Raw genomic sequence first — 16,367 nt, 5'->3', positions numbered from 1 at the left:
GGTGGGATTAGGACCTATCTTTACCTATTATTGTCTAGGTTGCATGGACGTAATAAAAGTGACAAATTCCATTAACTGATGAATATATACATGTTGATTAATTTATATATATATATATTTCTTTTGTGTCCAGTAGCTAGGCAAGAAGAGTGATCGTGCATGGATGTACACCGGTCACACTAGTCAGAAAGACATGACCATTGAATGGTTAACAAAAACCAAGGGGTTTCTGAGAGCCGCATTTGCAAATGAACAGAGGACAACCTAGTGCCCTTGTGCCGAGTGTAACAATTGGCACAAGAGGACAGAGGATGAAATGGGCAAACACTTGCAGAAGAGGGGTTTTATGCCATATTATACGGTGTGGACATTTCATGGCGAGTCTGGCCAACGCGCTAGAGCTGAGGTGCTTCGTCATCGCACCGACGAGCATGGTACCAGGATGCAAGACATGGTGCAAGACTTTCATCGTCATCGTCAAATTGGGGTAGCAGCTTGCACTTTGGGTAACTCTTGGTTGGGCGCTCGAATCCGTATTCCTCGGCTGCCAGGACATCAGTCCATCTATCATTGAGAAGATCCTGATCAGCTTGAAGTTGCTGCTGCTTCTTTTTCAGAATTTTTGCAGTAGCAATGAGCCCGCGCTTAAAGAGCTCTTGTTCAAGGGGATCCTCTGGCAAGACGAATTCTTCGTCGCCGAGGCTCTCGTCCTCTTCGGAGATCGGTAAATAGTTACTATCCTCCGAGTCCTTGATCCCGATGGGATCATCGAGCTTGACATGCCCATCCTCCAAGTCCTCTTGTTCGTATGCTTGTTCGATAGGGGCTTCTCAGTCTTCGGTGTTGTCCGGAGTATTATTGTCTCTGGTGCCGGTATTGCTATCTTTGTTGTGACACGATTTCGAGCGGACCGCTGACTTTGATGCTTTGGTGGTACCTCAGAAGGCTTGTCCTCATCTGGATGTTTCCCACCGTCGTCGTCATTCTCTTTGGGTGTGTCCACCATGTACACGTCATATGTGGAAGTATCCGTCCAGCGCTTTGCTTGTCTCCGGCATCTCATCCATACCGTCTCTATCTTCGGAGTCGTAGTAGAGCATTTGGGTTAAGTCCTCGACAGTGGCTATGAAGTGGGTGGTGGGTGGGATGTAAAATTCCCTGCACTCAGCCCCTGGTATGGGCTGGGCATAGTTTGGTAGCGATCCTTCTATAATAGCAAGAGGTCGCATTAGGTCCAGGGCCTCGTCTAAGAGCGACGGGGAAGCGAGGATCCGGTGAGTTGGGTAGGGTAGAACTTCCCTATCTGAAATCATACGACACGGACCTCGAGAGTTCAAAGCTAGTGTCCGGAGGCGAGTTTGGTTCCATAATGGTGAAGGGAGCCTAGTGCAACTCTGGATCTACCGGTGAGGCGATCCCCTCCGGGCCTCTAGTGTCCGGCCCTATGGCCATAGAGAGTCCGGCGGGCTCTAAACTCTCATCTTTGGACCCGGCGATGCACTCTAGATCTAAGGCCAGAGCGATGGTTGGAGCCGCGAACCCTTGGAAGATCAAGTCTCCTCGGATATTAGCGACATAGCTTAGATTTCCAAAACTAATCTGATGACCGGGGGCATAGCTGTCGATCTTCTCTAGCTGGCCAATCGAGTTGGCCCGCAATGCAAAGCCGTCGAATATGAAGATCTGGTCGGGGAGGAAAGTCCACCTCACGGCGGTGTTGTGGATGATTGATGGAGCCATCGATCCTTCTCACGACGACACAGTGGAACTCTCGATGAAAGCACCAATGTTGGTGTCAAAACCAGCAGATCTCAGGTAGGGGGCCCCGAACTATGCGTCTTACCCAGGTTCGGGCGCTCTTGATTGAGGTAATACCATACTTCCTGCTTGATTGACTTTGATGAGTATATGGGCTACAAGAGTTGATCTACCACGATATCGTGATGTCTAAACCCTAGAAGTCTAGCCTGTATGGTTATGATTACGATTCTGCTTCTATGGACTAAAACCTCCGGTTTATATAGACATCGGAGGGGCCTAGGGTTGTACAGAGTCGGTTAACAGAGAAAGGAATACATGATCCAAATGCCAAGCTTGCCATCCACGCAAAGGAGAGTCCCATACATACGCGAAGGAAGGCCTTCGATCTCATATCCTCATGGCCCATTGGTGCAGCCCATACTATGTAGCCCGGACGCCCGATGACCCCTTAATCCTGAACTCCCTCATCCGCCAGGCATGCCTTTGTCGTCAGCCATGGCTGACAGCAAAGATCCTGATTCCTGTAGTGGTGCCCCCCTCGGGGCACCCCCTAGGTGCTGCTCTGGCCCATTGGTTCTCTTCTGGTCCATTAAATATCCACAAAAAGTTTCGCGGTGTTTGGAGAACTTTCATTTCTGCACAAAAAACAACACCATGGTAGTTCTGCTGAAAACAACGTCAGTCCGGGTTAGTTCCATGCAAATCATATATAATTATTGTAAACATGGCATGAATAATTCATAAATTATAGATACGTTGGAGACGTATCAGCATCCCCAAGCTTAATTCCTACTCGTCCTCGAGTAGGTAAATGATAAAAGAAATAATTTATGAAGTGTGAATGCTAGCAAAGTGCACAAGTTGATCGATGAAAATTTCAATCACTTTTCCTAGCATCATAACAACAATTCTTTCTTATAAAACTTCTCATGACGAAGTAGCAGCCAATTCACATGTTAAGGTTCAAACAATGAATTCTCTTGAAACTCAACAACCTATGTTCTCAGTCACCAAGAAATTGCAATTCAATTTATTCAATAGAGTCTAAGTAAGAGCTCCACATACAAAACCATCATATAGTCTTCTATGACTGCTAACACTCACCGCATACACATGAGCAAAACGTTTCAACCGGACACATAGAAAGATAGGGGCTTATCATTTCGCCTACCAACGTATTCACCTCAGGGGTGATGTCAACAATAATAACTCATGCTATCCATATCCAACTGGATATATGTGCCTAGATCTTTTGTCACCACATGATGCTTGCCAAGGGAGAAAAATAAAAAGGAATAGAGAGAAAAACTTTGACTCTTGCATGAAAGTAAATACTGAAAACTAAAAGATAGGCCCTTCGCAGAGGGAAGGAGAGGTTGCCATGCACTTTTTGTTTGTATGCTCAACCCCTTAGTGCAAAAGAACGTCATGTTACATTGCCCCTGATGATAGCAACCTTTATTATGTAGTATGTCGCTTTTATTCTTTGCCATCACAAGTTCGTACAACGCTCAATTTTCTCTTACACTAAATGATCTAACACTTTTTAGAAGCAATTTTTATTGCCTTATTGCACCGATGAAAACTTACTTGAAGGATCTTACTCAATCCTTAGGTAGGTATGGTGGACTCTTGAAAACAAGATTTGGGTTTAAAGTTTTTTTGGATGCACAAGTAGTATCTCTACTTGGTGCAGAATTTTTGGCTAGCAAAGATGGGGGCAAGCACCACATGTTGAAGGATCTATGACAATATAACTTCTATGTGAATATGAACAAACATAAATCATTATGTTGTCTTCCTTGTCTAGCGTTAGCAATTTTGGCATATAATATTTTGATGGGGGCTCACAATCACAAAAGATTTCCAGGATAGTCTATTTGCATGTGAAAGTTCTCTTACTTCTACTAGTCATTCATGAATTTCTTGTATGACCAATATTGTGATTGTAAAGCTTCAAAAGATTTCGCTTTCTAAACCCAATGTGAAGCTACCACTAGGCATGATATGAACATATAATTTGAAGTTCATGAAATTCAATCATTCAACAATTTACTCATAGGATATAAGTGAAGCACAAGAGTAAATGACAAACTACTCTAAAAAGATATAAGTGAAGATCAAGTGAGTAGTCAAGTAAAGAGGTAGCTAATTGAAGACTCTTTCTTATTTAAAAGTTTCAGATCTAAGTATTTTATTAAAACAGCAAGAAAAACAAAATAAAATGACATTCCAAGGATAGCACACATCATGTGAAGAAGTAAAAACTTAGGCTCAACCGATACTAATTGATAACTGTTGATGAAGGAAGGTGGGATGCCTACTGGGGCATCCCCAAGCTTAGATGCTTGAGACTTCTTGGGGTATTAGCTTGGGATGCCTTGGGCATCCCCAAATTTGATATTTTGTGTCTCCTTAATTCCTCTCAGATCACGGTTTCCCTAAATCTCAAAAACTTCATCCACACAAAACTCAATAAGAACTCGTGAGATAAGTTAGTATAAATCAATGCAAAACCTTATCATTCTCTACTGTAGCAAATCACTAAAATTATTATTCAACATTGCATACTAAATTCCTCTGCATATTTAATACTCCTATCCTCAATAGAATCATTAAACAAGCAAACATATGCAAACAATGCAACCATAACAACAATCTGCCAAAAGAAGTACAGTCTGTAAAGAATGCAAGATTCATCATACTTCCCTAACTCCAAAAATTATGAAACTTCACCACACTGTAGAAAATTTATCAGAGCTTATTTTTCAAAAAGTTTCAACATTTTATCACATTCGGACTTTTCTTGGGAATTTTTGCAACAGTGATAAACTTTCTATTTTGAAACAGCAACTCATATACTTGCAAAATAAGCATGGTAAAGGCTATCCTTGACATTTTTATTGAAAAGAAAGATGCAAAAGATTATTCCAAATAACAGAAAGCAAAACCTAACAAAAGAAAATGACGCTCCAAGCAAAACACATATCATGTGACGAATGAAAATATAGCTCCAAGTGAGGTTACCGATAATGTTGGAGACCAAAGAGGGGATGCCTTCCAGGGCATCCCCAAGCTTAGTTGCTTGTATCTTCCTTGGATATTAACTTGGGGTGCCTTGGGCATCCCCAAGCTTAGGGTCTTCTTGCTCCTTATTCTCCTCATAGACATCTCACCCAAAGCTTGAAAACTTCAATCACACAAAACTTAACGGAACTTTGTGAGGTAGGTTAGTATGATAAAGAGCAACCCATTTCACTTTGGTACCGTCAAAGACAAGATTCATAATTGTTTCCACACAATGCCTATTGTATCATATCATTTCCACAATTTATATTGAGAAATATAAGCCATAGAAGCGAGGAAACAAGCAAACTATGCATTGAAAATAGAATCTGTCAAAAACAAAGCAGTCTGAAGTAATCTGTACTCCAACCATACTTCTGCTACTCCAAAAATTCTGAAAAATTAGGACAACATAGATAATTTTTATATATCACCTGTAAAAAATTCAGATCAAAAGCACATTCTAGTGAATTTTCAAAATTCCTAGACTGAGCGCAAACGTTTCTATTTTTGCACAGATTCAAGTCAACTATCATCCACACTATCCCAAAGGCTTTACTTGGCACTTTATTGAAACAAAAGCAATAAAACATGATTACCACAGTAGCATAATCATGTGAACACACAAAAATAGCAGGGGTAAATGTTTGGCTGTCTCCCAACAAGCTTTTTTCTTTAATGCCTTTTAGCCAGGCATGACGAGTTCAATGATGCTCGCATAAAAGGTAATAATTGAAACATAACAAGAGCATCATGAATCATAAGTTCCTCTCTCATAATAATTTTCAGTAGCATCATGAATAGATTCGTCAATATAACCATCACATAAAACATTATTTTCATGATGCACAAGCATAGAGGATTTATTATTCTTTAGGTCATACATGTCATCATAATAATAATCATAGATAGCAACATTATTGCCATAGTCAATTGAAACCTCTTCCAAAATAGTGGATGTATCACTAAATAAAGTCATGACACGTCATGGAGTGCCATGGATATTCAATTCCAAAAAATATAAAAACTATCAGAAAAACATGAAACCTTGCTTGATGTAATGTCATGCCACCAAGATGATGTGGTTAAAAATTATCATGTTTGACAAAAGTTTGGACATACACCCCTCACAAACCAGAGCAACTCACTAGAAGGCTCGTGGTTCCGAGAGGGAACAATGCATGTTTGATGACGAACGGGAGATAGCTTCCTCTTATGGCCTTCAAATTTTTTCTATGTGTAACATGCACTAATACAACTGTCATCTGAAAATTTGGAAATTTTCAGGGGTCATTTGACCTTTTCAAGATATTTAAGTGATTTTCTAGCCATTTAATGACCGTAATTCAAATTTGAACTACATCTACATGCAACAGTTAACCATAATGGTTTGAAACATCATATTTGTGTACTTGTGTGCGAGTTAATTCCATGAGCAGTAAATTAGAAGGAATTTTCAAATTTATTGTTCTCACGACATGGACACATGCAGGAGTGCCATGGCATTTTAATTCCAAAAAATTAAAAAATGGTGAGAAAAATGAAACCTTGCTTGATGTAATGTCATGCCACCAAGATGATGTGGTAAAAAATTGGCATGTTTGATGAAAGTTTGGACACACACCCCTCACAAACCAGAGCAACTCACTAGAAGGCTCATGGTTCCGAGAAGGAACAATGCATGTTTGATGACGACGGGAGATAGCTTCCTCTTACGGCCTTCAATTTTTTTTCTACGTGTAACGTGCACTAATACAACTGGCATGTGAAAATTTGTAAAATTTCAGGGTTCATTTGATCTTTTGAAGACATTTAAGTGATTTTCTAGCCATTTAATGACCGTAACTCAAATTTGAACTTCATCTACATGCAATGGCTAACCATAACGGTTTGAAAAATCATATTTGTGTACTTGTGTGCGAGTTAATTCCATGTGCAGTAAATTAGAAGGAATTTTCAAACATATTGGTCCCACGGCATGGACACGTTCATGGAGTGCCATGGCATTTTAATTCCCAAAAATTAAAAAATGAACAAAAAAACATGAAACCTTGCTTGATGTAATGTCATGCCACCAAGATGATGTGGTAAAAAATTGTCCTGTTTGACGAAAGTTTGGACACATACACCCCTAAAAAACCAGAGCAACTCACTAGAAGGCTCGTGGTTCCGAGAGGGAACAATGCATGTTTGATGACGAACGGGAGATAACTTCCTCTTATGGCCTTCAAAATTTTTCTGCATGTAACCTGCACTAATATTTTCGGGGGTCTCCTCTCCTCTCCTCAAAATATGAAGTGGGGGTCTCCTCTCCTCTCATCTCCTCTCCTCTCCTAGGAGCCTATAGCGCCCTTGGCCACTCTGGCCCCGGAGGCCACCTTCTTTTCTCTGCCGGTGGCCACTCCGGCCCTGGCAGCCACCTTCACCCTGCCTGTGGCCGTCTTTGCCCCGGGCAGCCAGCTTTCCACCTACCTGGTCTAGTTTTCTAGGAGTCATGGCACCTTTTTCACTTAACTTTGAGAGGGGCAAGATGTTCCAAGCAAGTATGAGGAGCAAGTTTGGTCATCCAGTGGTATTCTCTCCGGGATTTTGTCAAAAGGAATTCACTTTGGTGATCTCATTTTGCCGTGCTTCATTCAAGTTGGATATTCACACGGTATGTATTGCCCTACATGCCACCTTTGGAGGTTATCGCAAGGTTTTAGAGTTTCTTTCCTCAAAGATCGTTCGTTTAAATTCTCGGTTGCCTCAAAGTCTGTGGGTTTTCATATTTACAATGCAGGTAAAGTGGTTGAATTGGATTTTGAAATGTGTTTTAGTCTTTGGGGAAATGGAGGGCCTAATTGGCGTCGTGAGGAGGCTCTTTTTTTTTACAAAGAATTGGATGATGAATGGACTGTGGTTGGTCAAAATGGTAAGGCCATAGTTCCCGCCCCCGTAAATCACCAGAATCTTTCTACGGCGAGGAAAAATAGGTCGGTTTTCCAACATCTTTCACATGCAATTCATGACGTACATGATTTCGGTCAGCAAGTTAATGGTAATATTTAAATGGGTGTTAATGAGTCTGTTATGGAGGGGCAAGAGCATTTGTCGGAATTTAATTGTAATTCACATCCTTTTGAACATGCATGCTTTGCATGTGGTGAGGTAGGCCACATTGCATGTTTCTGCACAAGGCCCAGGTTGACTGGGCTTTGGTCGTTCATTCCTCTAGCACAATTCAGTTGCCCACCGGCCAACTCTTGGGCTGAAGGAGTGGTAGAGGACTGGTTCAAGCACATTGGGCCGACCCAAGAGCCAAAATATGTTGCCTCTTTTGGGGAGCTGGTTTCAGGATATTTCCAAAACTTTCAGCCGAGAAAGCAGACAGACGCCTCGCATTCCACTCCTGCTTCCTCTTCTGTGCCAGCTCCACCAAACTCTCCACCATTGCTGACAGGTCCGGAGCTTCACAACTCTTCGGCAACGGTAATGGCCAATATTCCCAATGACCCATAGCCATTTGTTCCTCATAGGTTTTAGATTCTGCATGTGGAAGGAAGAATAGACATGACCAAAGTGGTGCTTCTACCTCGTCCGCGTCAGCATGAGGATTGGGCCATCGCAACCATCCAGCCGCTTCCGGATGAGGTACTCTTTCCCAACGTGCATGCAGTTCTCCAAGATTTCCTGCAAAATAATCCAGATGCACAAGTTGGTTTTCAAGACATACATCCCTGCCTATTCGGAGAGGCTTATGTTCAGTTTAGGCACATCAGAGATAGAGATAGGTTGGTCAGAGACAACCCTCATGCATTTGGTGATATTTTCATTACTTTCACCAAGCACAATGAGGGGAGGAATTGGAGGAGGGTCCTATTTAATAGAGTTTGTTGGTTGCTTATTGTGGGGGTTCCTTTTGATCATTGTAATACTGAAGACATTGCTATGGCAATTTCAAAGTTTGGCAGATTAATCACATGGGAAAAGGAAGATGCTTTGAAGAGCAAGATTTTGGTTAAAGCTAGAATCACAGACTTAATAGAGGTCCCTAAGAGTGTTAGGTGGTCACAAGGAGAGAATTTTGAGGAGGGTTCACTCACTAGCTCTGTGGAAGTTTTGCTGGAAGAAATGCAGGGTGGAGGGCCAGCTGATGAAGATCCAATTCCTCCACCTAGAGTTGATCCACATCCAGTACCTCAAAATGCAAATGATTTTCCAGGTTTCCATAATTTGCAGTTGAACAATGCTCCTGTTGACAATGATGAGTGGGATGATTGGGAGGAACAAGGGCACTGGGCTTTTCCACAGCCAGCAATTCAGCCTATGGCAGAGGCCCAGCACGAAGAAATTCATGTGGATGGTAATGAGGCTATACCAAATAGCAGTATCACCACTACAGTGTCTCTATCAGAAGGATTATCTTCTCACAACAATGTTGGGGCCAACATCATGAACCAGGAAGTCAACCAAGTTTCTATGGGAAACATGGAGAATCCTTTAGGGGTTGGTCTGCTTAATATTGCACAAACTTATCTCTCTGATGATCAAGATCTAGAGGAAGGAGAAGTTGCATCTGTGGATCAGCAGTTGGGTGTAGCTGAACAGCTTGCTCCTCCTGCTATTGCTCCTGAGCAGATATTAGAAGAAATAAATGTGAAAGATTTAAACCTCAATTTGCAGGAGGAAGTTCCTGATGCTCTTGTTGCAACAACTCAGGCCTTACCTGCTGCAGTTACAATGGTTGTTGCAGCCGATCTTCCCGTGTCTGTGCCTCTAGAGGGGCCATCAGTTGTCCTGGCACAAGGGCAGATTCCTCCTGGTCCTTCAAGGGGAAATGCTGGTTCTTCTACAGGTATTATTTCTAGTTGTCTGGAAAATTCTAGTACATACTATATCAGTACACATGATATGTATAATTTGGCTTCACAACATGCTTTCTCTGTTATTGATGGCTCTCATCTTATGTCTGAGGAAGGTTTAGAGCTCTGGGCAAAACATTTTGCTCCTTCACCTACTCAAGTGGCTAGATCCCTTGCTTCTGAAATCCCTGTAAGTTGGTTCAATTTCATACTGCATCTGCTTCTTACACCAGACAAGTTTAACTGGACTCTGCATCTGCTAAAATCACCTCTCTAGCAAATTCTGACTAAAAACTGTAAGGCTGAGGACACCATGACATTCTGCATACCTGATAAGTGCTCTCTTCCTCAGGCTCCTATATGTAGGCTTCATTCACCTGTTGGCTTTAATAAAGAGAATGATGGTCTTAGCCCAGTAGCACATTCTTCATCTGCAGCAGGCAACCCTCTCAAAACAGTTTCTTTAGGAAATATCATTCTGTTTCTTGCTGGTGAGGCTATTTCAAGGAAAAGGAGGGAAAAAGGTCCATTAGTTGAGACTCAGGTAAGAAGAAGTGGCAGGATTAGAGAGGAAAATATGGGTTTTAAAAGAAACTCTTGCTCTGGAAATATTTTTCTTCCTTGTAATGCTGCTCCCCTAGTTTTACATAGTAAAGTGGTTAAAAACCTTGCTTCATCCTTTTGCAAGGTGGCTGAGGAGGAGTTAGATGGAAAGCTGGCCAAGAAGCTAAAAAACAGGGAGACTGAAGAGTAGGCCATGGTTTCCAAGGCCAAGGATAACAACACTCCCACCAATAGTGCCTAATGATAAGCTACAACTTACTATATTTTGGTTGTAAGGCTACAAGCCTGAGAAGCAAGGATATTCAGTTAGGGTTCCAGTCTGTTGGTTATGAGCACTGTCAGTGGCATTTTGTTATGTACCTGGTTGACTCTTATGTATGCAGACAATGCTGCTTTTGTTTTATGTGTCCTATGACTGGGAGACTTTTAAGCAGGAGTTTTGGCATTTTGAGTTGGCACAGGTGCTAGGTGTTAACTTGTGTGATTATAAGCTCTCTCTTTGGAATGATTTGGAAGGTCAAGGGATCGGCCTTGATATAAACAAAAATACTATGATTTTCCAATATGAATAAAAACAAAACCTCGAACATTTTAAACTGGAATATCAGGGGCATTAATTCGGAAGCAAAATGGTTAGCTCTTAAGCAGAAAATTGAGGAAAGTGCAGCTGGGATAGTATCTACACTACTATTAAAAGAGCAAACGTAAATTCTCCTAACTCCACACAACAAACTGTACACAGGATAACCAAAGCCCTCCGATGAAATCAACTTAAGTAGATCCTACCGTTGATATTACGCTAATGATCTGCCACGCAAATCAACGTCCCGGATTGGATGTTCTGCCGAGCAGACGCTCCATGGTCTGTCAATTTCCATCCCCGATCCGCGCCCGCAGCTCCGAATTTTCGGATTGATTCCACCGGAATCGTGGCTCCTCGACCCATTTTTATTTGGCCCCACATCGGAAAGAACGGATCCGCAGCAACCTTGCCCACCATGGAGGCGGTGATAGCGGCGGCGGAAGAGAGCGTGCGTGCCAATGGGGCTACCAAGACGGTGGTCGTGGCCGAGGACGGGCGATATCACCAGGGCGACAACAATTACGGCGGCGGCAACAACCATGGCGGCCTGCAGTGAGCGTAGCAACTACGGCGGCCGCGGCGGCCGAGGAGGAGGAGGAGGAGGCCAGAGTCAGCCGCCCCCGACATGCACCAAGCCGCACTGCCGCAGGGCCTCCCCTCTTCGAGCGCTACCACGCAGAAGCAACACAGCTCGGGAAGAAGTTCCAGGCGATGGACATCAGTCGTGCCGCTGTAGATCCAATCGACCGGCGATGGAGCAGTTATTGGCGTTCCTCCGCGCGGCACCAGGTGCGTCACTCCTCCTCCACAATCCTCTCCCCGCCTCGCGGTCCCTACCAGAAGCCTTGCAAGCCACAGCCTCCCAGATCCTCCTCTCAACGCATCTCCGCTTCCCCTGCGACGTTGCCGGCTTCACGATCTCCACCATGATGGGAGTCACAAGCTCAAGGGAGTGCGTCGAGGCCATGGCGATGTTGCTCCCTTCCTACCGTCCTCACCGTGTTCCGCCACTTGCGGCAGGAATCCATGGCGCAGGCGGAGAAGCCTCCTGCCGAGGAGTGATCCCTCCGTCATAAGGCGAGGTTATTCAGTTACACTTACACACCCGCAGCTTAAAATTTGTTCCTTTCTATTTTTGCAGATTTTGAATTCAGTGTGGTAGAGAACACCCACAAAATCATCACAAGGATTCATGAACCTACTTTCGAATGGAAGAAATGTGATGTTCAATTGCCATTAACCCGATCGATCTCTTGCATGGTAAATCTCCAATGGTCTGAATCTGGTTCCTCTGCGGACTATTATGATGTTTACAGAGTCGGATTTTGTGCAGGGGAAGGGGAGACCGAGGAGGAAATGGCGACCAAGAGGTGCGCAGGCACCCTGGGTGACAAGGGCCTCAGGGGGGAGAAGGTGTTCCTTAGTGCCGATCTGAACGTTCTGCTGGACGACAGCCTGAACATCACTGGTGACAACCGCATCCGCGCCTCCATGCCGTCCATCAAGTTCCTCATGGGGAAGGGCGCCAAGGTTGTCCTGGCCAACCATCTGGTGAGCGCACGCTTCTGCCATTCAGTCAGCCTCCCGTGTGGCGCACGACTGTAGCTGCTTGATGTCGTGAGCAACACCACTGGATGGCCCAGCCACCCCTTCATCGCAGACCTTGCTGGTATATTCCTTTGGGATCCCTATTCCTTTCTTGCTGTTCTGACAAAGGAAATTTCAAATCTTGTGTGTTTTATTTGATACGCCCTGTGCCGAACTGCCGAAAACTTAATTCTAAGTGCCGCGACTGAAATTCCTGTTAAGTTCATATGTTGCAATTCTGAAACTGGATTTTGTGTATGTATTTATTCTAATGTCCGTCGGATCAACTGTGCTAATTTACTTCTCATGTTGAACTGACGTGTGATACTGGGTTTTGTGTACTTTCAATAGTCTTGCAATTTTCGTTAGAATTTGGTGCGTAAGCATTTTCACATGATTTCTAACAATCCAGTTCATCTTTTCATTGCAGAAGACTAACCAACTAGACGCAGATCCATTTCATTCTACTAAGTGTCCCAGGCTGTGTATGCTAGCCTCCTCCGCTACATTTGCAGGCCGCCGAGTCCAACTCCTCTGCGGTGCAGATCACCCGCCCACCGCGCTGCGCAACTCACGATGCAGGCGGCCCTCCTCCACGGTGAGGTGTTCTTCATGCTCATCGATATTAATTTAATTCAGAGTCTGTTTTGGTGTGTTTGGAGTGTGGATGGTAAGATGATGTGCTCAAATAGAATTAGAAGAGCAGGCATATCCATATGGTGGTACTTTTTTCATAATAAATGGTGGTGGTGCTAATTAACTATTGACTCTTAGTTTGATTCAGAGTCTAGGTGCACTGCTAGAAACTTACTTTAGCTATTTCGCAAAGAAAAATCGACTTTTTGTTCAGCTGTTTGAACTTACTTTTCATATATGCTGATCACGGTTTAATTTCAAAATGAAAAGAGAATCCAATCCATACTGTGCTATAGTACTTTTTGGTGTAAACTAATTCAAGAGTACTACTTGAAATCTGATGGGGAATACTGATGATGCGTCATTTTGGACTAATCTTCTTAACTGAGACCAAATTTAAATGCCCTAGAGGCCGTAACACTAGGATGACTTACTCCTTTCAGCATCTAACATTTATTACAAAAAAAACTGAGAAAACTCCAGTTATGGTGATCATGTAGGCATGAGCCCCTGTGTTCTGGACAACTAAGGTTACATGCAAAATTACCTGATCATGTAGCAATTCGGATTTAGACGCATGCATTTAGATTGGGTGGTGAAGCGAGCCCGCCATTTTATTTTTCTGAAAGAACTATACAATGATCTTTGGCTATTGCTTTCAGTATTACAGTGACAACCTTTCTATGGTATTTTGTTGGACAACTTTTTGTGTAATGTCTGGCACCTCAATATACGTTAAATAAGTGCAAGCTTGGGTATATATTTCTCTCTCTCTCTCATGTTGTATTCATTTTATTTGCTCTGCTACTTTGGGTAAATAGAATCACGCACAAGCTCCAGTTAGTTCCTTATTTTGTCTGTTTCAGACTTAGGATTGTAGGGAAAAGTGTGAACTATGAATTCACACCAGAACTGGATTGGCCATGGCACGTCTTCACCGACGAGTCATGACGTCGACAACAATATTGAAGATTTCCCGTTTCCTTTATTTTCAAGCATCTCTCAAAAGTATAATATATGCAGGTTCATCATTCATGCGAGGGATATGAAAGATGAAACAGAAGTAAAAGGTGTTTATGCCTACGGGCTATGGAGCATCATAATGTTGGAGGAGTGTCGTGCCGATTTTATAAATCCAGTAGCATCCTACTACTCGCAGTTTCTGTGGTTCAATCAAATCAATAGTACAATTTTCAAATGATAAATTTGTTATGGTTAGATATAATTTTTGAAGTTTCGAGGTTTTGTGAGATGAGATGATGGCTCATATATGTCATTTTGGCAAAAGTCCCACTACGGTCATATCTTGTAGTTCAATTAGATAATGCAGTTTTCAAATGATACGTGATATGGTGATATGCTTTTATTTATGTATTTCCTATATTCCTCACCACCGGCATTTGTGCATGAATTGGCTACATGTGTGCAAAGCTAACTAAATAAGAATGAGATGAATTACATGTCTGCAAAACTAACCAAATATGAATGAGATGAATTTCTGGGCCGCAGTTTGTGCCAGAGCTTACTAGGAAAGAAACGCTCTATGGCAAAATCACCACTCTCCTATTATTTTTATTTTCACCGGTTTACGGACTTCATTCTTCACCAGAAGCCGCGGAAAATATTTATGAATAGCAACAAAACTAGCAATAACTATGTTTGTTTCTATGCCGCCCTGCTCCATGTAAGTCGACAAGTCTTTTACAATATCAGTCGGATAACAAATATAATTTTTCACCATGTTAATTTTTTTTAATTTAAATTAGACTTTATTCCTCAAATAATGCTCATATCGTTTACAAGGAGATGTTAATTAGCAATACTACATGCTAGAGTCCATTCCCTGGAAGTACTTAACTTCCTCTTTGCAGAATCCACATACTATGTATTAACGTACATGTTAAAAATATGCTTACACAAGAGATTTTTCTTCTTCTCACGGTTATACGTGCATTGCACGTGCACGCTTACTAATGATTACAAGAGACCAAAAGAGAGGTGTTTGATTTGGCATATCTACTATATCTAAATAGGGGCTCCCCACTACCTGATTTTCCTGCATTCTCGTGCATCCACGTCACTACAATTATTTTCAGTCGTTTGATTGACCATGTATGGCTCAGATCTGCAGTTGATTCTCCCATGCTTGCTTCCGTTGACTCCTCCTTCCTTGACCCACGAAAGCGGAAGCGAACCCCTCCTTCAATCCAATTGAAACGTGCGTTGGAATCCCTCCTCATTAAGCGGGTCGGCCCGTCTCTCCCATTCCCCATCTCCCATCTGAGCATCTCTCTCCCCCCAAACGACACCCACCAGGCGATGGACGCATCTGAAGTCAGACGCCACTACGATGGCGATGGCGGGGCAGGAGCGCAAGGCAATCGATTTGGAGGATGGGTGGAATTTCAAGCAGAAGGGCAAAATCTACAACCTCATCAATATCCCCGAGCGCAAGGTAGAACTACAATTTACCTTCTACAGGTAAGTCGCCTCCATCCCCACCTCCCTCCGTCCATGCCTAGGCTAGGACCGATTCGATCTAATTCGTTGCTGGCTTATAGTTTCCTGCCCTGTTCCTCTCTTTTTGCCGCGCAGGACAAATTGGGAGCCTTCACCATGGCCGCCAATATCCATCTACGGGTACATCTTGCTTCCTTACTAGCTGCTCAATATTCTAGCCTAATGATGTGTTTATTAATCCCCAATTCATGGATTCTTGCTTCATATCCTTTCAATTTGTTCACGTACCAGATTCAAGGGGCAATTACCTCAACATCTTGATCTGTCATCTCCTTTTTCCGAGTCAGGTTTGATGAAGATTTGGATAACTAGATAGATTTATGTGCAAATTTTGTACACTTCGCCCGATGATGTTCGCCGGCAGGCGATAGCTACAGATGCAGCCAAATTAATTTCCCATGCATGTTCTGCATATTTTTCATTCAATGGTTTTATATCGTATATGGGGCAATGATTTCCTTATATATAAATTCTTATGATAAGATTGTGTGCGTTTGTAGATAAGGCATCACGAATAGCCATAGTTGAATAAAAGCGTCAGGTATTAGCTACTACATTTTTTAATTGATTATGTATTGTGAGAATAGCTGGAGTGCTTGTGGCCATGCCGCTCCATGTCTTACATAGAATCAATATTGCTATCATGATTGCACTGTATGCCAAGTGAATATTTCGTTCGCCTAGATTAATGTTAGGAAGCAGCATGTGCTTGATGGTTTTTTATCTCAGTTATGTAAATACGTGAAATATTTAAAAGGTGTTTTTCTTATTTCAAGTAATGCGGTATTTAGCAGTCCAATTCATAG

General features: G+C 42.6%; 2 protein-coding genes across 3 annotated transcripts in view; both read left to right on the top strand.

Annotated features, from left to right (window-relative positions):
* The first annotated feature begins 11,233 nt into the window (after positions 1–11,233).
* LOC119308545 lies at positions 11,234–13,007 on the top strand. Its single transcript, XM_037584678.1, has 4 exons — positions 11,234–11,370; positions 11,468–11,607; positions 11,960–12,369; positions 12,921–13,007. Exons 1-4 carry the CDS (start codon positions 11,234–11,236, stop codon positions 13,005–13,007), a joined length of 774 nt encoding a protein of 257 aa, XP_037440575.1.
* Positions 13,008–15,282: 2,275 nt separating this feature from the next.
* Positions 15,283–16,367, top strand: part of LOC119348779 — a 2,052-nt gene continuing 967 nt past the window's right edge. For both annotated transcript variants that reach the window (XM_037616769.1, XM_037616768.1), the window contains exons 1-3: positions 15,283–15,522; positions 15,637–15,681; positions 15,793–15,848. In XM_037616769.1, the coding sequence (XP_037472666.1) occupies positions 15,392–15,522; positions 15,637–15,681; positions 15,793–15,848 (232 nt within the window). In that variant the 5' untranslated portion in view covers positions 15,283–15,391. The remainder of the gene's footprint in view (positions 15,523–15,636; positions 15,682–15,792; positions 15,849–16,367) is intronic.

Source organism: Triticum dicoccoides, chromosome 1B (genome assembly GCF_002162155.2).
Source record: "Triticum dicoccoides isolate Atlit2015 ecotype Zavitan chromosome 1B, WEW_v2.0, whole genome shotgun sequence".
In the NCBI taxonomy this organism is placed as follows: domain Eukaryota; kingdom Viridiplantae; phylum Streptophyta; class Magnoliopsida; order Poales; family Poaceae; genus Triticum; species Triticum dicoccoides.
Note: the sequence above shows the minus strand (reverse complement) of the source record. Positions and strands in the feature narration are given on the sequence as shown.

Excerpts from the sequence above, each read along its gene's own strand:
- LOC119308545 (XM_037584678.1), top strand. The coding sequence starts at position 11,234 with ATGGAGGCGGTGATAGCGGCGGCGGAAGAGAGCGTGCGTGCCAATGGG. Across the intron at positions 11,371-11,467 it reads AACAACCATGGCGGCCTGCA|GGCCTCCCCTCTTCGAGCGC; the intron begins GTGAGCGTAGCA and ends GCACTGCCGCAG. Across the intron at positions 12,370-12,920 it reads TTGTCCTGGCCAACCATCTG|GCCGCCGAGTCCAACTCCTC; the intron begins GTGAGCGCACGC and ends CTACATTTGCAG.